The following is a 22,756-nucleotide window of genomic DNA, read 5'->3' on the forward strand; positions in this document are numbered from 1 at the left end:
AACGGCACATCCTTTTGATTTTCCTGGCAAAATGTCCTTCACATAAAAGCCAGTCACCAGGCTTTCATAAACTAGGAAGTCGGAGAAGTCTCGTTTTTTAAGTTCCGTTACAAGCTAATAAAAAAACTGTTAATACATGACCATTCTTACATATAGCCCCTTTAATGTGAAGGAAAATCCTTACAAGAAAAACAACATAATATCAGACAGATCTTATATTTCTCATGATGGATTATGAAAGTATTCAGGCAGGAATATATTTTTCATATATGAATCATATTATACTTGTACAGTATGTTAGTCTTTTGCCAAAAAATTTCACTAGAGGGCAGGACAGTGATCGGTCACACACACATCTAAAGACCTTTGACTAACAGAGGACCACGAGTGTGTTTCAAAACGAAGATAGTGTTGCCCTTAGCAACCGTGAGCGCTGCATCAGTCAGTTAGCAATGAGGAAAAGCATAGCAACAAGCACCAGAAAGCAAACCGGCAACAAGAGGCGGAAGAGACATACATAAAAACACTATCCATCGATTTATCACTATCATTTTTCAATGGGCATTGTTTTATTGCATGTAAACATTTAAGTGCAAATATGCCCTTCTACTCTTTAGTCATTTTCATCAGGTTATTTATAGTGCTGTTTTCATACAATAATTCACAAGTTTATAATTGTTTATTTAATCATCCAGAGAGGATTGAAAATCCTGTTCTACCGCAATTTGATCAGTGGTTATGTCAATTATCATTATGTCCTTCAAATCACCAATGTGAATTCATTCATGAGTGAACGTCCACTCCGCTCTACTGTGTCGTGACTGTGAGGAGAGGACACATGTGCAAGCTGTTAACTGCATCTGTCTGATACTTGTATCCAGAGCAACCACAGAACTCTCGCTGCCATGGCAACAAGCCGTACGGAACTCATTCAGTGCTCTGAGATGCTCTCATACATACACACACACACACACACTCGTATGCACTACATATTAAATGGGTGTACTTGAACAAACATATTGAGCTATCCTGACACACACAAACACACACACACACACACACACACACACACCTGCAGGGCAAGTGGTTTCCAGCGGGCATTCTTCAGAAGTGCAGGGGTGGAGCCCAGAGTGTTCTGTGGCCTCTTCTTCAGCGTGAGGATGACTCCACTTGGATCTTCACGTAGACAGTTGACCAAATTCTTCAACTGCCAGCCAACCTTAAAGATACAGATGATTTCAAAATAAATATTATATTTTATATATTTAAATACATAAATAACATTAGACTGGTAGTGTGAAGGTTATATTTAAACCCAAAATTATGACATTTTTTTATTTCTTTTCAAATTCTCATATATATATATATATATATATATATATATATATATATATATAGACAACTCTCTGAAGATTTTTATCATGGTAATAATGGATATGACAATGTTAATGTATTTGGTCTTGGCGGAATAGATCTGCTACACTGCTGCTGTTATTGTAGATTATTGCTGCTGCAGAGCAAGTACAGGAACTTGCTGCTGCCAATACATATGCCGATACCGGCTGTGAGTATGTAAGACATACTGCTGCTGCTGTGCTGCACAAATAACATATCAATTACCCATTGCCAATCTATACAGGTGGAGCTGGGGAAGGTGGAGGGTTTTAGACGAACTCTGAAAGCACACTGCAAACTGCTATAGTGAATGGTAACAAGCCATTTAAATGTTGAGCAGCGAACTCATTGGCTGCAGATGCGAAATGAACCAATCGGCTTGTGCCAAGTAGTTAACGCTGTAAATATCATCAGCTTGCGTTAAGGACCCATCAGCCTGCGCCATCTAATGTTTTATGACAGAACTTGGCATATATATGAATGCGAATTTGATGTATGTATATATATATATATATATATACACACACACTATAATATTATCTTTTGTAATATGTAACTGAAATTTAAAATAAAGACAATTTTGTGGCTGGGAACGTGCTTAGTTTTGAATTTGAATAGAATATGCATTAATTTTGAGAAAACAATATTACAGTGCAAAACAAAAAGTTATGGTCCTAGAGTTAGAAATATTTTCTTTAAAAATATATAATTTGTAACACTTTACAATAATGTTTTGTTTATTAAAATTAGTTAACTACCAAGAACTAACATTGAGCAACATATTTTGTACAGTATTTATTAACCTTTGTTAATGTTAGATAATAAAAATATTCATGTTCATAGTTCATAGTGCATTAACTAATGTTAACCGATAAAGCATTTGATCTTAAAAATGTATTAATAAATGTTGAGCTTACCATTAACTAAGAATAATTAATACTGTACAAAGTCTTGTTCATTTTTAGTTCATGGTAACTAATGTTAACAAATAAAACCTTATTGTAAAGTTTTCCCATTTCTTACAAAGAATTTTTGCAGACAGGTTCTTGACAGGCTTCATGAGATCCACCTGCAAAACCTTGAGCATCAACTGCCAATCATTATCTGCACAAACAATATAAAATCTGCACATTTATGCGCTAAGATGCAAGCACAGATGACTGACCCATGCAAAGATACACACCACTGTTTGGTGATTGACCTGAATGACCTCATCACCGGCATGGATCTTCTTACACTGATCTGCGGGAGACTGCAGGAGAGAGATAGAGAGATTAATAACCCCTGCTCATTATAGATATAAATCTGACACCAATTATTTACCAAGGCATTTCGGTGTTGTATTATAGTATCATACATGCCTGAATGTTGACCTTTCCTATGAAGAACGTTTGAAGGTCTTTTCATCAAAATCTCACTCATCTGGGCTGCGTAAGCCTAAGTAGATCGTGGAGAGCATTGGTTTCTAACTTTCTACAATCTTCTTAGGCTTACAATGCTTTTGCGAACACAGCTCTGCTTATTTACTCTCTCCACACACTTAGGCATAAACAGCTAAAACATTTATTTTAAAGAATATTTTCATAATCGGTTCAAACTTAGTAAGCAGTCATTTCGATGATGCTTCAATGCATAGTGACTTACAGTCCGATCAGATTAAATGCCTTTCTCAAGTGTCCAACGGTTGACATTTTCAAACCTTTTGAGGTTTGAACTTACAATTTTTCCAAATCTTTAACCACTAAACCAGTCCACACCAGTCCAGAATGTTATTCAGAAGATTTTGCATTTGCTCTGATCTGTTGTTCTACAGACTGAATAGACTGGGGAAAAAAATCATTAAAAACTGTAAAATCCATTTAGCTGAACAGTAGGCTAAATGTGCATTAAGAGTTAGAAATCAATGAATTCTGTTCTTCCAGCAACTACAAAAAGGCATGTTTGAGTTCAACCCCAATTGAACATCTACATAAATGATTTAACAACAGCACTGGAACAATCCACCATTTCAAGCCTCACTCTAGCCAGCTCTGAAATCAAGTGCCTGCTCAATGCGGATGACCTGGTCTGCTGTCCCCACAGAAGAGCTGCAGCACAGCATGTGCTTTACAGAGCAATACTGTCTGAAATGGGCACTGACAATATGAAGAAAACCAGACCTGTTTTTGCCCTCCGGAATAAAGTCCTATCACACAGCATCATCAATAATGATCTTAGATTTGACATAAACACTCTCAGACAAAAAGGTGCAAAAGCTGTCACTGAGGTGGTAGCCTTTCAAAAGCTACACCTAAAGAGTGCATGTTAGTACTTCAAAGGTACCAAAAGTGTACATATTAGTACTTGTAACTGGTAAATTAGAACCTTTTTTAGGTTAGCAGTAACATCCCAGTGACTGTTTGTTTTTTTACCATTTTATCTGAGAATGTAGGAGTTGTAATCTACTGTAGCAGTAGAAGAACTCAGATGGTGCTTTACATAATACAATTATGACAAACCAGTCTGGATAAAATTATTTTAGTTATTTATAACATCACTTCTCATGCTGATGAGCAATACATCAACTATAAATATGAAACACTGGCATAAATTAAAACCTTATTTGGAAAGAAGCAGAGGTGGTTCAAAGAGTGCTATTGTAACTTTTAAAGGTGCTTTAAGAAATTTCAGATCTGCTTAACCACTTAATTAGACTGCCTTATCCCCAACACATAAATGTATAGAACATTCCATGATTGGCTAAAAAAGTGAAAAAGACAATGTTTTGCTGTTTTTAGAGCCTAAGGCTGTCACAGACTCAGCTGTGATTTCTCAGGGCACTTATTTCAGTACAATTTTTAAATTTAATTTGAATAATAAGACCCATTATGGCTGTTACCGGTCAAATGAAACCAGCATTAACAAAAGCTATTTTTGCAATGCAGAAGTGCCACAGAAGCTGCATCTAAAGTGGCATTTAGATGTATTTACACAGACTGTTTAATGCGGCTCAAAGATGGCATAAATGCATGTACACAGCAATTACAAATACATAATAAACAAAGCAATTTCAAGAGGGTCCTTTCACCATCGGTGCACTGGCCCTAAATAATACTATGAAATTATGTTTTAAAAAATAATATTTTGAATACTGAAATAGGAAATTATTATTAAAAAAAATTTTTTTTTCCATTTTCAAAATAACTTGTCCTACAGTATGTAGGGTTATGGATGCTCAGACCATGGGTCTCGGACAGAAGGAGGGGAACATCCTGGATGGATGGCCAGTACATCACAGGGCTTAAGAAAGTAAAGTAATATTTTTAAATATGAAACTAAAACCTTTAGAAGGTGGAAGAAAGTCCCTGTCTTAATGAGTGAGTCATTGAATCATTTACTAAAATATTTTCATTCATTTAGAAATGAAGCAAGTGCCTCTCTTTATGAATGGGTTATTCAATCATTCACTCAAATGACTCATTAAAAAAAGCAGATTCATTCAATAACAAAACACTGCTGTGTGTTGCTTAGAGATGGCTATTTTTGGCTATTGTATTTACTATTTTTAGTGAATATGTGGACTCTCAAAACATGTTTAGTTTGGTTTTTGCAAAGTGAGAGACACTTAATAATGTCAGCTTGCACATTGTTAAAACAACAATTACGATATCATCATAGAAAATACATATCACACACCCCTAAATTCACTAAATGGCATAAGTTTAAATGACCATCCTGGCATTCCAGATGGGATTCTTAAATAACCGTGGGAAGAAGTGAGGAGAGCAGCGGTTTATAATCTTAGGATTTGGATTTGTAGAATTTATATGAAAAAGCTCCTCTATAAGACAGGTAAAGAATAAATACAGCTCTGAACTCACATTCTCTGTAGTTCCAGTGATCACATGAAGACCATCATATGTGGACTTGATGTACATGCCCTAAAAAGAGGAAATAGAGTGTTGTGAGATTTATACAGATTTTTCAAACTGTCCTAAAGTGTGTAATTTCTGTGACTGAATGGAATTGCAAAAATTGCAATTGTTTTCAAACAGGTTTCCCTGTCTGCTATTGGTCACACAAACAAATAGTCCTCCCCCAAACTCACGCCATTGGTTGAGTAAATGTTGCTATGTCGGGTATTTAAACAACCAGAGCAATTTTTCACCACAGAGCAACAGTGTTTTTCTTTTGAAAGAAATCAACCCACAAATGGCTTTCTTATAGTTGTCTCTGTGATGAGAGAAAGTTCCTAAAATCCAACCAATTACACCCTTCTTTTTTAAACATTCTCATATTTCTGTAGAAGGGATATTGCTGTTGTTTACTCACCAGGCCCTCGCTAGGCATAACGTTAGTCAGATGGACGACCTCGAGGTGAGCAGACTGTGACACCAACGAGTCGGACGACAGTGAAATAATGTGCTCACAGATACCTGATAGAGTCTTACACTGCAACGAGAGATAAACACAGAAAGACAATGAGAGACAAACAGACAGTGTTGTCAGTCTATGTTTGCGATTCCATTGTAAATCTCTCAGTCTAATTATAGCTGTTGAACTGGGAGGCAGCAGTAAATACTGGCAACCCTGCAGCAGTCCAAACCATTCACATGAAAGGCATTCAGCATCATGAAATATACCCATAATGTATAATGAATCTGCATTAATAAGTCACATGCTATATGTATATTTATTCATATTATATTCTTTCTTTCATCTTTTTCTGTCTATTTGCATCCATCTATCCATCCCTCTCTCTCTTTCTCTCTGTTCTACAGGCAGTGATCCTGAAGGGAGAAAAATCTGCATTATTCAGGATATCCAACCTTAGGCAAAGCACACACACACATTGACGTTTGCTTCAGAGCAGGCTAGATACATGTGACTTCACAGACACGTTTTACTTGAAATATATAAATATAAGGGCTGTGTCTGAGTGTAAAAAGTGTGTGTGTGCTTGTTCACTATTCTTATGAAATACGTTTTGAAAATGAAGTCACAACTATAGTAAAATGTCTTATGACCAGCCTGTGAGGATGGAGGATGTTCCTCTCTTGTATAAAGCTTTTACAAAGTGGCCTGATAATTTAAAGTCTAAATGAATGTCTTACAGTAAAGGGGTGGTTGATTATGATTTAACTTTTCTAACTTTAGTTAGTAAGCAATGTTGAGCATAAACAACATCTGCTAAGTTACGGCGCTCAAAGTTCAAAGCAAAGGAAGAAATTTGCTTTTAAAGAAATATTGTTTAAGGACTACAACAAACGGCTGGTAGGGACTACACGACATTCCTCCCGGGTTAGTGACATCACTAACCCTAAAATTTACATAAACCCCGCCCCCGGGAAAGTGATTTATAGGCCCTGTCCCAAATGACGCACTTCATGTGGACTTTCGGTCTCGTGGACTTAAATTGCGCGCGCTCACTGAGTCTACGAGTCCGTAGACCGTCCCATTCATCATTTTAACGCTCTGAAGTGTGCTCAGCAGCGCCCCCTTTGTACCCTTGAAGCGGTCTTCCGCGAAGGCCGCATAGATGCAGGCTTCACGCACTTTAACTACCCAGGAATCCTTGCGAATTTGCGAAAGGCCAATAAGACAACGAATGGGAGGAGCTTTCGCTCACGTTAACATGAGAAGAAAATATTTAAGTGTAAATATCATTATGGTTTTTATGACCTATGTGTACATTTTACCAGTTATTACCTACAGTTTATACAAACATATGGTCATCAACCAGTGGTTGATGTCTCAAACATAAATATATATTTATATTTAATATAAACATAAATAGTGCACTGAATAATAGGCTACGATCGCATTATGATTCATTAAATAAATATAACCGAATGTCAGGGCTTTACTGAATCATATGTAAATGTAGAAATATAATATTTAAACAACATCCGGACCGTCTTCCTATTTCCGGCGTGGCGATCGAGTCTGTCCCAAAAATACATCTCAATGCGCCCTCGTGGACTCGCGCCAAAGGGCCTATAGGTCTGCACTACATGACGTCACCAAAGTGTGGACTCTGAGGAAGTCCACAAGTCCGGAGTGTGCCATTTGGGACAGGGCCATAGATTATCATGACAGAATATGCTAATCAATGACTAGAAGATAACTACACATAAGCTCCATAAATTAAACTAACCATTCAGAAATGTCCTGTTGCTTCTACATGTTGTCACTTCTTCTTAAGTCTCTCCATTATTGTCTGACTCCAGTTTGAACATAAAAGGCTAAAAGTTGTTTTAATTTTCAGTGTGTGTCTGTGTGAGGTAAAAGGACACGAGCTCTTGAAGCTCCGCCCACTGTGGCGGGAGCTGCAACTCATTTGCATTTAAAAGAACAGACACAAAAAACGGTGCGTTTTTGCTAACCCGTCATAAAGTGACAATTTGAACATGCTATATAAAAATATCTGTGGGGTGTTTTGAGCTAACACTTCACATACACAGTCTGGGGACATCAAAGACTTTTTAGATATGTGAAAAGGGCATTATACCACCCCTTTAAAGGACAGTTCTTTACCAAGAAACGTGATCCCACCTCAAAAGCAGGATTTAGACATATTCACAGATCAAATAATACACATTTAACCGAATAATTCACATAAATGGTTTAACTATAATTTCCACATTTCTGCTTACTATGCAGTATTGAGTCAAAATAATTGTCTGTGCTAATCGAAAGTAGGCTCTAACTACAGTTAGTGGGGGTTTTCACAAGTATAGGTGTACAAGTTTGTGTGTGTAAAAGAGAAAGTGTGTGAGGCTTGAGAAACACTTACCACATGCAGAATCTTATTTTCAGTTTCATACACTGTGCAATCCTAAGAGGAGAAGAGCATTTTTACATTAAAAATAATAATAAAGGACTGTGCTGTTTGTCCAAATGCAAACACACACACACACACACACACACACACACACACACACACACACACACACACACACACACACACACACACACACACCTGTTGTACTATAGTGGTTAGCTCTAGACAGAGCTGAACAATGTTGTTCTTCAGCACTGAGTACTCAGAAACACTGACAAATGGAGACCTGCAAACAAAGCAAACACATACATAAAGAGACGAGTGCATTTTTAACATTTTAAACAGAGGTTGGGAACAAGACCTGGGCTGGACTCAAAACTTGGGTCTCTCATGAGCACCACACTACAATGTGTCAGAGCACTTGTGCACTTGCCACTATACAAATGAGTATTTAATTAGTTTGCTTTTTATTTGTTATTTTGGACAGCTTATCAGGGCTATTTGACTCCCTTTTAATACAGTCCTACCAGGTTTGATTTCAATTCCATTCATTTCTATGATATCATACATGACTTTCAGGTCAGTTCTATTCAGCCCAGGTGAGTTCATTCCCTGTTCGGGGAGGTTTGAGTACCTGTCCAGCCATGCCAGTAGATTTTTAGCAGCTCCGATGAGGTCAACGACAGATGTCAGGAAATCGTTTGGAAGACGCCGTGAGACTCGTCCGTCATAATGGCCCCCACGGCGCCGCCCCGTGATGAAGTTCTGCAGATTCTTGGCGGATGCATTGAGTTTGTGTGACAAAGTCCGCAAATTCTCTGTCTCTAGACCATAGTTCTGCAATAGGAAAAAAGAGATCATTGTTGAAGTAGTTATTAATTCATATTTTTATTTAGCAAGGATGCATTAAATTGATCAAGTGACAGTAAAGCCTTTTACAATGTTCAAAGATTTATATTTCAATTAAATGATGTTCTTTTGAGCTTTCTATCCATCAAAGAATCCTGTAAAAAAATCTATTATGGTTTCCACAAAAATATGAAGTAACTGTTTTCAACATTGATAATAATAAATGTTTCTTGAGCACCAAATCAGCATAGTAGAATGATTTCTGAAGGATCATGTGCAAAATCCATTTCAAAGAAAGTCTGTTCACTCAGCGGCCATATTTGCATTGCTATTTTGGGAATTCAAGATCAAGTCCTATCTATTTGAATGGGGGAATCCTTAAATCTAAAAAACTGCTTGCTGAACTAACAATTAGATAACATATTTCAAATCCGGCAACAAAATCTGATATGAACTGTCCCAAAAATATTGTTTCTAATGCGTTTGAGCATAAAGGAGAAGGAGGGACGTATTCCGCCATACTGTGCGTTGCTGCTTCTCCCATTTATAAGTAATATGAGTGAACCGTCTTTGTATATCTATAGTCTTTGATCATGTGACACTGAAGACTGGAGTAATGGCTGCTGAAAATTCAGCTTAGCCACCACAGGAATAAATGACATTTCAAAATAGAAAACAGTTATTTGAAATTGTAATAATTTCAAGTAAATATTTCTCAATGTTACTGTTTAGCTATACTGTATTTTGATCAAATAAATGCGGCATTGATGAGCACAAATGACTTAATTAAAAAAAATGTAAAACAATCTTACTGAACATAAACCTTAAATGTTACTGTGTCTGAAAAAGCATGAGAGATTTATTATTTTAAAATGCTCTTTTCAATACAGTGCAATAGCAGGTTTTTTTTCTAAGAGGGTCCAAGGTCTGAAGCATAGCAGTCAATCTTATGGCTGATTTTATCATTCTGAGACTTAAAAGCGAAGTGTAAGCAGCAGAAAAATCAAGCAGCATTCTCACAGCATGTACAGAGGGTCATCACTACACACTGACAAAGCTACTCAGAAATAAAACACTGCCTACACTGTGGAATGAAATAAAGCACACAATCAAGTCTCCATTCATATCTGGAAAAATGCATTACTCAGAATAAATGCCATTTTCTCAGAACTGCTGCTTGGAGAACCCATCATTTCTGTGTATCGATCGGCTAAATAGTTCAATAACCGGACCGTTCTGATTCACAATTGGCTGTTTCAAGTAACAAACAGTAGATTTTCTCACATTTCCTTTGGGTTTGTTTATAGTGTTAATCAGCTGGACCCAACATCTCTCATTTATAGGCAGGAGGGTTTTTCCGACTTCTCTGTTTCTTCTATATATGGTGTAAACTGGTATCTGCAGCAGTGACGTGTCTTTTTCTACAGTTGTGACTGTTGTTCTATTATCTAATTCAAGCTCCTCGCTGCATAAATTACAGCTGCCATGCATATTAATATGTAGACACCATTCAATGTTCCAACCGTTATTATAAATAGATCCTTATATAAATAAGTTCACGGGAAAGATCTTTGAAATGTTGTTCATCGCTTCAAGGCTCCTAAAAGCTCTTCGAGGCATCTTTAGAATTTAAATAAGTTTCCAGGTAGCTATGAATGTCAGGATAAATACCAGAGACCTAAAGCAAATTTAAAATATATATATATATATATCATTTAAAAAAAACAGAAGATCAGCAGAACCCATGAGAATTTAGGAGTGATCTGGTGACAGTTGACTCTTGTTTTAAAAAAGGTTCAATGCAAAATTTATAAGGACGGAGTGAAAGACTTCGGGATGGTGCTTCAGAGGGCAGGTATGCACCACTTTTTATTTTATTTTATTTTAAAGCCAAATGGAAACAGCAGTTTATAATATTTATTATTTTGTAATTGTAGATTCATATGTTTCATTTACACAATTACTATTTTTGTTATGATATTCATAATGTTTATTAATATTTTTTATTTACGTATTTATATTTAATTAAACATGTTTACTTGCAGTTTTGTTATTGTTAACTAAAACTAACACTATAAAAAAATGTTTTTATGAAATTAAATAAAACAGAAATGAAATGAATTAAAATAAAATATAAATATTGGATGAACAACTTAAGGTTAAAAAACTTGCCTTGGAAATGTTACTTTAGCAACAAATGGAAATAAAATGTAAAAGTTGAAGCTGAAAATTACTAAAACTAAAATTGAAATTTAAAAAAATACAAAACAAATTACAAAAGCAAAATTACTAAACTTAAATAATAAAAATATATATAAATGACTAAAATTAAAAAATTAAAACTATATTGAAAATATAAAAAACAAATCTAATTAAAAAAAAATCTATAAATAAATACTATAATAGCATAAAAGTAATATTAGTCAACAAGTACTTCTGTCTGCAATGTTACTGCACACTGGACAAATAAAATGTGACTATGACTGAGTAGGCAACCCTTCGCTGTCGTCTGCGTTAAGATCTCAAAATGTTTTAGACCCCATTTGCTTTTTTTATTTATTGCTGTGTCCACTTGTAATCCTTTCACCCGAAACAGCTCTTTAGCCTACTTATAAACTTGAGTTCTGCCTCTGAGATGAATTGGTTTGCATGAACAGCTGTGAGGAAGTTAGCTAGTTGACTGAGATTGAACTCCTCCTCTCATTCTATGATGCATGAATTCCTCCAGCAGCCAATCAGAACCAAAAACGCATCTTCCCTTCCTTGCACACAAACTCCCTCCTCTTTTTGTATACTGGTTGAGAGATTCCCGCTGGGTGTTAATCATTCAGTGTTAAGCGGAGTTTGAATAAAATGTCTGTCGTGTCATTAATACAAAACAAACACATCATTATCACAGCCAGTCTCATTTTCCCTCACTCTCACACACACACACACACACACACACCAGTGCGCAGAGTAAGTCCACAGCCTCCAGAATGAGCTCCTGGTGTCCGATGCGGGTCACGCCGAGCTCTTCCAGCTCCTGATGGGTGATGTGAAGCAGCTGCTCTCCGTTTATCTGCTCTCTCTCAAATGTCCTCATATACTGCAGCAAACAGTCATCCAACCCTGAGAGAGAGAGAAGTGCAACACAACCATGTGATCATAATTCATTTATGTCATGTAATAAACTTAAAATGTGACCCAGTGTATAATGGAGCTTCTCTCCATACAGAGAGCTGTCATTAGGATGATTAATACGCAACACTCACACACACCAAACGCAATGCATAAACACATCGTAAACCTGCAAATGATGTCAAGTGGCTAATTCCTGTAACAGTTTGTGCTCTATCCCTGATAAACCACTTAGTGAATACAGGCACGTCTCTCAGAAAGAGACACACCTGCATTTTTCAAGGCAGCGACACACACATTTGCTTTCTCAGAGGATGATGTTGGCCGAGACTCTTCAGATGGGAACATTCTGAACTTGCAGATGCACCCAAGCTCAGTGTCCTTCATAAACAGCTCTATGGTCACACACACACACACACACACACACACACACACACACACACACACACACACACACACACACACACACACACACACAAGATAACCTGTGTGTTATTTTATCGACATGCAAGTGTGTGTGTGTGTGTGTGTGTGTGTGTGTGTGTGTGTGTGTGTGTGTGTGTGTGTGTGTGTGTGTGTGTGTGTGTGTGTGTGTGTGTGTGTGTGTGTGTGTGTAGGATGTCCTTCAGCTAAACAGACTTTCTCTCGTGCTCAGTCTCTTCATTCTCTCGTTCTGCTCCAGCTATACGGGCTGCTTGGCAACCGTTGCTTAGAGACGGTGAGGTAAGCCTGCACAGGGAATGATAAAGGCCTCCATTTCCTACAGTCCTATACACACACACACACACACACACGCGCGCGCACACACACACATCCCTACTGGAAAGGCGCACACATACAGTACATACACTGCAAACATATACACACATTAAAGGAGAAATATGTATTTTTTCATCTAGCACTCGCATCACCAAATGGAATTGCAATAATGATTTAACAGTTGGTTGGATGACCAGATTATCCAGCCAAATACTCACACACCATTGGTCAGGCGGGAATGGCTTACTTCTGGCTTACTGGGGGCTCATACCATTATGGTAGTTGAACAAACTCAGGGTTACGGGATTAGCTTTGTGTTGACAAAACCAAACCAGTCAAATCAGGCTTTGTTTTTTACCACGTTGTTGATGGAGCATGAGCACATAAAAAAGTGTGACATCAGCGAACAGCCAATCACATGCCTTGAAACGTGCAAAACTTCACGTAAATTCACGTGAGAAATTCGCGCAAGTGATTACGAGATTTTATACTGTGATCGGCTGGATTAGTTCCAGGGTCATTCCTGGGAATGAAGTTTATGAAGCATGAAGTTTATTTACGCAATAATTTTAAGGCAACGGGTTTACTAGATTTTTTAAGTAAGTGAACTGAACACTTTTTACAGTAATCAGCAAATGCCTTAATTTTTAATCGTCTTCCTTCCCTATTTTTTTCCCAAAAGAATAGTTGAGAATAGTGTGACGAACGGGTTTGAAGACTGTAACAGGTTTGAAGGGAGACATTGCCTTCAATTTTGTATTTTTAATTTAGTCTCTGTCTCATATTGTGCCCTTCTTTCTGGGTTAACATGGTTGCACAACACAGTCTTTCTGCTGCTGATGTGGCTGCCATTTCGGACATAGGATGCTTGTCAAGTGGACACATTACATTAAATAGGCCTATTCTATTTATAACAAAATCATGAGTTGTCATGATTTTGGTAAGTATATCTTTACTGAAACCATGACTATTTTATTTATTTTTTAATTACAATTATTCATAAATAAGTGATATACTGAAGAGAAAATCTCTGTCACAAGTTTACAAAACAATGAGAAATATACATACATATGTGATGGGGTTGAGGGTTTTTTTAAACAAATGGCCACTGCTCCTCTTGTAGTGTAGAGTGAAATAAGTACATTGTATATACTTATGGATTCAAATAAAAAATGTGAAAAATAATAATTTTCCATCTTAATTTTATGTGATGGGGACCATGGGGTTGAGTTGTTAAACACTTTTTGTTATACTGGTTGAAACTCTCATCACATCCTGATAGCAATCAATAATAGAAGTGGTCTACATATATAAAAAATAATTACATAGCAGCCTATATCTACTGTAGAAGTCTCAGGACCGAAAAATATTCCTCCAATCATTGCATTCGGGTCAAAAGACAATAATAGGATGTCCCACCTGTCAGTCAACATATGTATTTCCATACCTCTGTGCAACCCGTTCGCACAGACATCACACATCATCAGCACTACAGACACCTTTTACAGTTCCCCCTGAACCAAACCAACAAGCTTATGCTTCGTTCATGTTGTAACCATAATTACAAGTGTGACGTAGAGGCAGAGACGTGCGGATCCATTTGCAGATATTTATTTAAGATGAAGATAACAGAGAATAAACAGGCAGGACCTCAAATGCAGACAAGGGTAATCCAGAATCGAAGTCAAACAGGCAGGGTTCAGAGGCAGGCAGCAAAGGTTCATAAAACGAGTTCAGAGTCCAAGTTCAAACACACGAGATCAAATCCAAGCACAGAGAAAACAAGGGTCACAAACTGAGACAGAGGTAGGGTAAAACAATACTTCACAAATGACAGAGAACAGAACAGTCCAGATAAAGGGTAGCTGAGGGTGCACAGGTGAGACTGGTCAAATCATAATGGGCTGATTAGGGAATAACGAGCATGGAGGATGATGGGAAATGAAGTCCTAGTATGCAGGAGAGAGGGATCTAGTGAAACCAGGAGGAGGCGTTGTCGTGCGTTCCGTGACAGAGCCCCCCCCCTGCGAGCGGCTCCGGAAGCGAGGACCTGGTCGACGACGGGGTCTTCCACGGGGTCTTGGAGCAGGTAGGTCTGGGTGGTCCTGGTGGAATGCAGCAGTTAATGTGGGATCCAATATGTCCTGAGACCTGACCCAGGAGCGCTCCTCGGGACCGTACCCCTCCCAGTCAATGAGATATTGCAGAACCCCGCCGTGACGTCTGGAGCTCAGGATCTCTCGCACCCGGAAAGCCTCCGTGCCGTCCACTTCAATGGGGGGAGTCTGAATAGCAGCGACCTCCTCCCGGTTCCTCTCACTCCTGGGGGCAACAGCGGGTCTGAGAAGGGATACATGAAAGGTGGGTGAGATTTTGTACTGAGCAGGGAGTGACAAACGAAAAGAAACAGGAGTTATCTGACGGAGTATTTTGAATGGTCCAATGAAACGAGGAGAAAGCTTCTTGCATGGTAGCTTGAGACGAAGATCTCGAGCGGAAAGCCACACCCACTGGCCAGGTCGGTATCTGGGACCCTCACGCCTCCTCCGATCCGCCTGATGTTGATAACGGCGAACGGCGCGCTGTAAATGGACGTGCGCAGCATCCCAAGTAGCCTCGCTGCGCCGAAGCCAGGCATCTACCGCGGGGAGGTCGGAAGGCTCCCCGGCCCACGGGAAGAGGGGAGGTTGGAAACCTAGAACACATCGAAAGGGTGTTAAACCAGTGGCAGGCTTTATCAGAGAATTCTGGGCATATTCTGCCCAGGCCAGAAAACGACTCCAATCCTGCTGATTCTGGTGGCAGTAAGTTCTCAGGAAACGAATCAGGTCCTGGTTAAGGCGTTCAACCTGCCCATTGGCCTGAGGATGGTAACCAGAGGTTAAACTGACATTGATGTTTAGCTTTGCACATAATTCTCTCCAGACCCGGGAAGTAAATTGAGAACCGCGGTCAGTCACAATGTCTTCGGGCAAGCCAAACAAACGGAAAACCTGATTGAATAAAGCCTCTGCAGTTTGTAAGGCTGTGGGCAGGCCGGTTAAGGGAATGAAACGACAGGACTTAGAGAAACGATCCACCACGGAGAGAATGGTTGTGAATCCTTGAGATGGAGGGAGATCCGTTACAAAATCCACGGCGATGTGAGACCAGGGACGTTGTGGTACTGGCAGAGGTTGCAGCAATCCTGCGGGCTTGAGATGGGAGGTTTTCACAGTATTACAGACAGAGCATTGGTGAACAAATTTGATAACGTCAGACTGAAGAGAAGCCCACCAAAAGCGGTTTGAGACCAGCTGAATGGTTGCGGCAATACCTGGATGACCTGCGCTGGGAGTGCAGTGAACCCACTGAAGCACACGGTGGCGGAGATCTGGTGGAACAAAGAGACGATCAGCAGGACATTCTGGTGGAGCGGGATGACGACTCAGTGCAGTGGTGATTTCGGAGATAATGTCCCATTGAACGGGAGCCACGATGAGTGCAGTGGGTATAATAGGTTCAGGCTTGGTTTCGCTGGCTGGATCATCGAATTGGCGGGAGAGGGCGTCAGCCTTGACGTTCTGGGAGCCTGGTCTGTAAGTAATCCTGAAATCAAATCTTGAGAAAAACAGTGACCAGCGAGCCTGGCGGGAATTGAGACGTTTGGCTGACCTGATATACTCCAGATTCCTATGATCCGTGAGCACTGTGAATGGTTGACGGGTTCCCTCCAGCCAGTGTCTCCACTCCTCAAAGGCGGTCTTCATGGCCAGAAGATCGCGGTCACCCACGTCATAATTTCTTTCTGCAGAATTGAGTTTGCGAGAATAGAAAGCACAAGGAAACATCTTAGCTGGCTCACCATGCCGTTGTGACAACACCGCCCCCACACCTGTGCTAGATGCATCCACCTCCATGATGAATTCCTTTTCTGGATCAGGATGATGGAGAATGGGAGCAGACGTGAACCGTTCCTTGAGTTGAGCAAAGGCCTCAGTACAAACCGATGTCCACTTGAAACATTTACCTCCTCCTTGAAGCAGGGATGTGAGAGGAGCTGCAATCACACTGAAGTTGCGGATGAATCTGCGGTAAAAGTTAGAAAAACCCAGGAAGCGCCGTAGATCTTTAACCGAGGCTGGCTGGGGCCAGTTCGTCACTGCTCTGACCTTGTTGTCATCCATAAGGACACCGTCCGCACTGATGACATAGCCCAGGAAGGAGATGCGTGTCTGATGAAATTCGCACTTGGAAAGCTTGGCATAGAGTTGATTCTCAATCAGACGCCTGAGAACTGCACGAACATCCTGGACATGCTCTTCAAGGGAATCAGAGAAAATCAGAATGTCATCAATGTACACAATAACTTTACGATGCAACATGTCCCGGAAAGTCTCGTTAACAAATGCCTGGAAAACGGAAGGACTATTGGACAGGCCGAAAGGCATTACCCTGTATTCATAGTGCCCGGATGTAGTCGAAAACGCCGTCTTCCATTCATCTCCACTCCGTATGCGAATCAAGTTGTACGCATTCCTTAGATCCAGCTTGGTGAAATAGCGAGCAGTGCGGAGCGTCTCCAAAGCTGCTGGGACTAGAGGAAGAGGGTAGCGATACTTGACTGTTACCTCGTTAAGACCACGATAATCTATGCACGGCCGAAGACCCCCGTCCTTCTTCTTGACGAAAAAGAATCCAGCGGAGGCCGGAGATGTCGAGGTAGTGATGAAACCCTTTGCCAGCTGTTCGTCAATGTATGCCTTCATGGCCTCTGTCTCGGGTTGTGACAGTGGGTAAACTCTTCCGCGTGGAATTACAGCCCCTGGTAAAAACTCAATAGCACAGTCACCAGCGCGATGAGCAGGAAGTTGGGAAGCCTCAGTTTCGCTAAAAGCCAGGGCGAGATCATGATATACAGTTGGAATTTTCAGAAAATCCACTCCCTTAAGGGAAGCGTTGTGAAGTTCAGTACCTTGGACAGCAGCACTGCAATTTGACTGGCAGAATTCAGACCAACGGGATATTTTCCCCTCAGACCATGAAATTTGGGGATTATGTCTCTCCAGCCATGGAAGTCCTAGAATTACTGGATGTCCGGGTGAGTGAATTGTGAAGAATTGGATGGTTTCAGTGTGTTGTTTCCCGAAGCCTAGCGTGAGGGGTTGGGTGATGTAGTGAACCTCTCCAGACCCTAGAGGGCGTCCATCCAGGGCTTCTACAGTGACACCGGACTCACATGCGAGAAGGGAAACACAATGAGTTCTGGCAAAAGATAGATCGATAAAATTTCCGGCAGCTCCCGAATCAATCAAGGCTTTTGTGTTTATATTTTGACCATTAATCCTTAGGAAACTCTCCACAGTAAATAGTTTAGAAGAGGAATTAGAACTCACCGCAGTTGAATTTTTGAGGGCTGGATTAACCGGACAGGTGGCCCGCAGATGTCCTGCTTCTCCACAGTACATACAGAGATGATTACGGCGTCTCCTCTCCCGTTCCGCGGTGGAGAGGCGTGTGTAGCCAATCTGCATAGGTTCCGACTCCACACTGGGGAGAGTACGCTCAAGAGGACTGGATCTAAGAGGCGTGAGTCGGGCGCGTAACAAGTTGTCCAGGCGGATAGCAAGCTCCATAATTTGACTTAGTGTTTTACCGTCGTCGCGACACGCTAGTTCTCCTTGGAGGTTCGGGTTCAGTCCCTTACGATAAATGAGCTTGAGGGGTTCCTCCGTCCATCCAGTTTGGGCAGCCAGGGTACGGAAAGAGAGCGTGTAGTCCGCTGCGGTCGAATTCCCCTGGCATAACGTGAGCAGCAGTTCACCTGGATCCTTTCCTCCCGCTGAGTGCTCGAAAACCTCTCTAAATTGAGTCAGAAATTCGTTATAAGATGGGAAAGAGAGCTGACCGCCATACCAGAGTGCGGTGGCCCATTCCAGAGCTCGACCCGTGAGTAGAGAACATATGAAGGACACGCGACTTCCATCAGTGGAGTAGAACTGTGGCTGCTGGTCAAAACACAAACTGCACTGCAACAGGAATCCCTTACAAGCAGAAGGTGAGCCATCAAATTTCTCAGGGTGCGATAATTTGGGTTGAAAGGAGTGGTTACTCACGACTGGTGGTGCGAGGGGATGAGAAGGTTGATTCACAGTTGCGTCTGGCTGCGATAGGGATTGAACAGTTCTTGCGAGCTTCTCTGTGAGACCGGTTAATTTTACCAGCTGTTGCTGATGAGCTGTGAGAACATTAGCTTGATTAGATACCTCGGAGGTAAGTCGATTGAGTTCTGCTGGATCCTGATGCGGTGAAGTATTCTGTGACGTAGAGGCAGAGACGTGCGGATCCATTTGCAGATATTTATTTAAGATGAAGATAACAGAGAATAAACAGGCAGGACCTCAAATGCAGACAAGGGTAATCCAGAATCGAAGTCAAACAGGCAGGGTTCAGAGGCAGGCAGCAAAGGTTCATAAAACGAGTTCAGAGTCCAAGTTCAAACACACGAGATCAAATCCAAGCACAGAGAAAACAAGGGTCACAAACTGAGACAGAGGTAGGGTAAAACAATACTTCACAAATGACAGAGAACAGAACAGTCCAGATAAAGGGTAGCTGAGGGTGCACAGGTGAGACTGGTCAAATCATAATGGGCTGATTAGGGAATAACGAGCATGGAGGATGATGGGAAATGAAGTCCTAGTATGCAGGAGAGAGGGATCTAGTGAAACCAGGAGGAGGCGTTGTCGTGCGTTCCGTGACAACAAGATAGCAACCGTGACTTTCTTCTCTGAGCTGTGTTTATGTGTTTCTCTGGCAACACAATGCCGAAATGAATTAGCTGAATCTGCTCTGGCTGTGTGCGACCTGCACGTTCATGTGTTTTGGGGAACGCTCTGAAGGGAGAGTGGGATCTAATGCTTTCAAAACTAGCTTGCTATTGCTAGCCGCTCCGAAATTGCCAACCCTTTTAAGCTTGACAGTTCCCTCCCTGACTAATACGATTCAAAAATATGAAGAAAAAGTAGGATACTACTTGCCATGTTCTGCACCACTGTTAAACAGACCTGAATGATGGCATTTCTGGTAAGTGGAGAATAGTTGGCATGATAATGGGTTCAGTTCAGACTGAGGGACATAACTTTATGATCTGTTTTTTATCAAATATATTTTACAAATAAATACTTATATTGCCAAAAAGATTATAGACACTGTCCACATTTTGTTCAATCTTTTCTAAGTACAAATTCAGTGAAGTGCCTCGGACATGAAGACAAAATGTCTTGTGTGTCCCTCCACCTTGTCGTTGTATTGCAGACACTACAAGATCACGTGGCAATAATATCAAACAGGTTTTAAAAATAACGCAGCGTCATGATCCTCTCTCGAGCAGTCACAGACGCTGCGTTATTTTAAAAAACCTGTTTGATATTATTGTCACGTGATCTTGTAGTGTGTGCACCTGTGTGACCTGCTCATACTTTACGACCATCGGCACTGCAACAAGCACATTTGACTGCAATCCGGGGATTTTGTTGCAGACCTTGGAAAACTGCAAATTCCAGCCAAAAATCCTGTAGTGTGACTGTGAGCATACCTTTAGCCATTGAGCATAAGTTACTATGGCAATGAATAGGCCTACTGCTAAAAGCCAAACCACTTTCAGGGTACCTAAAACTAGGGCTGTGCGATATTGAAAAAAAATGCGATATGCGATAACTCCTTAAATAATGCGATATTCGATATGCAATACGATAATGCTTAAAGTGTGTAAAATAAACTTAAATTATCTTTAAAATATATTTAAAATGATATAACCTACATGTTTCACTTTCTTTTTATGACAAGAAAACATCCTTCTAACTTCTGAAAGTGAACATCAGTGTTTTACTGTAGCGTAAGAAGTGTTGTTTTAACATCAGTGTAAACCACAGGGCTTCAGGTTATCCTACATTAGCTTTATTTAATAAAAGATACTGAATCATAAAATATAAAATTAAAACATTACTTAGTTTTCACTGTATGAATTAAATATATCCTGATACTTATTAAAGCTAAAAAACTGTCTTTTGTTCATGACCCCATTTATTGCAAGCTGTTGCGATATGCATATTGCGATATATACATTTGCGATATTTCGATAAATTCGATATATTGCGCAGCCCTACCTAAAACCCAGGGTTGGCACAAACTAAACAATATATATAGAGATAGAGAGATGTGACATACTAAAAATATTTGAATATATAGGCTATTTATATGTTTTATACAAATATTTAAATGTTTAATATGACTAAATTAACATGACTAAATAAGATTTCACAAACCAAAAGTATTTTTTAAAAGTCACATCAGATAGATATATACATCTTCAAATGTATAAACTATTTATTTTCCCCTTTTGCAGCGTCGTCTCTGCATATTAAGCTGGGACAGGAGAGAGTACTTCACCATGGAAAAAAAACGGTAATTATCATGCATAATTACATGCAATTCTCTATGAGAACGGCCTCCTTTAAGAAACACACACACATAATCTCTTCAAGTCCACTCTTCTGGTTTACATCCCACCATCTCACATCTGCGCTAACACATCTACGCTGATCCAAGAACAGCTGACAAAGGGAAAAATGAATCTGGTCCCTCCCACTAAGAGAGGTGACTCATCGTGAGGAAACCCCTTAGAAAATGATCAAACACTCACTCAGACACACACGCTCGCAAACATCCTACCGTTCCAAGCCCAGTTTCTGCTGTTTCAGGTTCTGATACACCCTACTTTAGACACCGGACATCTTGGAGATTTTTAAAAAAATCTATTCACCACCTGTATTTATACTTCTTGAAAGTCCTTTGACCATCCCAATGATCATAAATGACGAAACATGTCATAAATGTTGTCTCTTTGCTCTCAAGGCTATTCTTCCATGATATCACAAAACGTAAAACCTCACTCTATTAGTGATCAAATACTTTACAGTGACATTAAAGACATTTAGAATGTAGCCTAACAAAAGATTTCGATTTCAAATAAATATTTATTTTGGACTTTCTATTCAGCAAAGAATCCTGAAAAAGTTGGTCACAGTTTCCAAAAAAATATTAAGCAGCACAAGAGTTTTCAATTGGCTAATAATAAGAAATGTTTCCTGAGCAACAGCATATTAGAATGATTTCTGAAGGATCATGTGACACAGTAATGATGCTCAAAATTCAGCAAAATAGAAAACAACTCAATTCAAATTCTATTTCACAGTATTGTTTTTTAGTGTATTTTTGGTCAAATAAATACAGCCTTGAGCAAAAGAGACTTAAACACTAAGCATAAAACACTAAAACAATATTATCTACTGGACTCAGGGGCACAACTATCCAGTGTCAGAGGGGTACGTATGCAGCAACAATTTTGCATTACACCGGCACTAACCCAGCGTCACCAATTAAGCAAACAAAAAAACTAATGGGCCACTGATGTACGAGTTTTATGGGCCGTTAAGACAAAAAAAATTAACGAAGCAGAAGCGCTGTTAGTGTTAACGTGAGTGTTTTAATTCATTCAAAAACCTTTGTGAATCATTTGTTTCAAACCAGTGATTGGCGATTCGACCGCTTCGAAACAGTGACTCATTTTATGAAGCAAATGGGACAATTGATTTAAAGTTTCGAAAAGCTTTGTTTCTCCTATCACTACTAGCCTGCTTCACGCGTGTGGTGTGTGACAGGTTGAAATCCTGGAATTTATGACAATGCATGAGTGGTGAAGAATAATTGTAGATAGGTCTATTTGGTTTTGGTTCATGGAAGGTGATCCACCATTTGAAATCATTTTAAATGAGTGCCTGGAGCATTCTGTATTAGTAGGCTAAGAGAACCTGACCTTCACAGCTTCAG

General features: G+C 39.8%; 1 protein-coding gene across 1 annotated transcript in view; it reads right to left on the reverse strand.

Moving 5' to 3' along the window:
• The window catches only part of LOC306995321 (connector enhancer of kinase suppressor of ras 2), a 46,885-nt gene that overhangs the window by 14,539 nt on the left and 9,590 nt on the right, over window positions 1–22,756 (reverse strand). The window contains exons 2-9 of the mRNA XM_079606836.1: window positions 11,955–12,118; window positions 8,793–8,995; window positions 8,357–8,444; window positions 8,171–8,212; window positions 5,707–5,826; window positions 5,256–5,315; window positions 2,579–2,647; window positions 1,073–1,219 (exon numbers count right to left, since the gene is read on the reverse strand). Coding sequence (XP_079462962.1) covers window positions 1,073–1,219; window positions 2,579–2,647; window positions 5,256–5,315; window positions 5,707–5,826; window positions 8,171–8,212; window positions 8,357–8,444; window positions 8,793–8,995; window positions 11,955–12,118 — 893 coding nt within the window. The remainder of the gene's footprint in view (window positions 1–1,072; window positions 1,220–2,578; window positions 2,648–5,255; window positions 5,316–5,706; window positions 5,827–8,170; window positions 8,213–8,356; window positions 8,445–8,792; window positions 8,996–11,954; window positions 12,119–22,756) is intronic.

Source organism: Phoxinus phoxinus, assembly GCF_949152265.1.
Source record: "Phoxinus phoxinus genome assembly, chromosome: 3".
Taxonomy (NCBI): domain Eukaryota; kingdom Metazoa; phylum Chordata; class Actinopteri; order Cypriniformes; family Leuciscidae; genus Phoxinus; species Phoxinus phoxinus.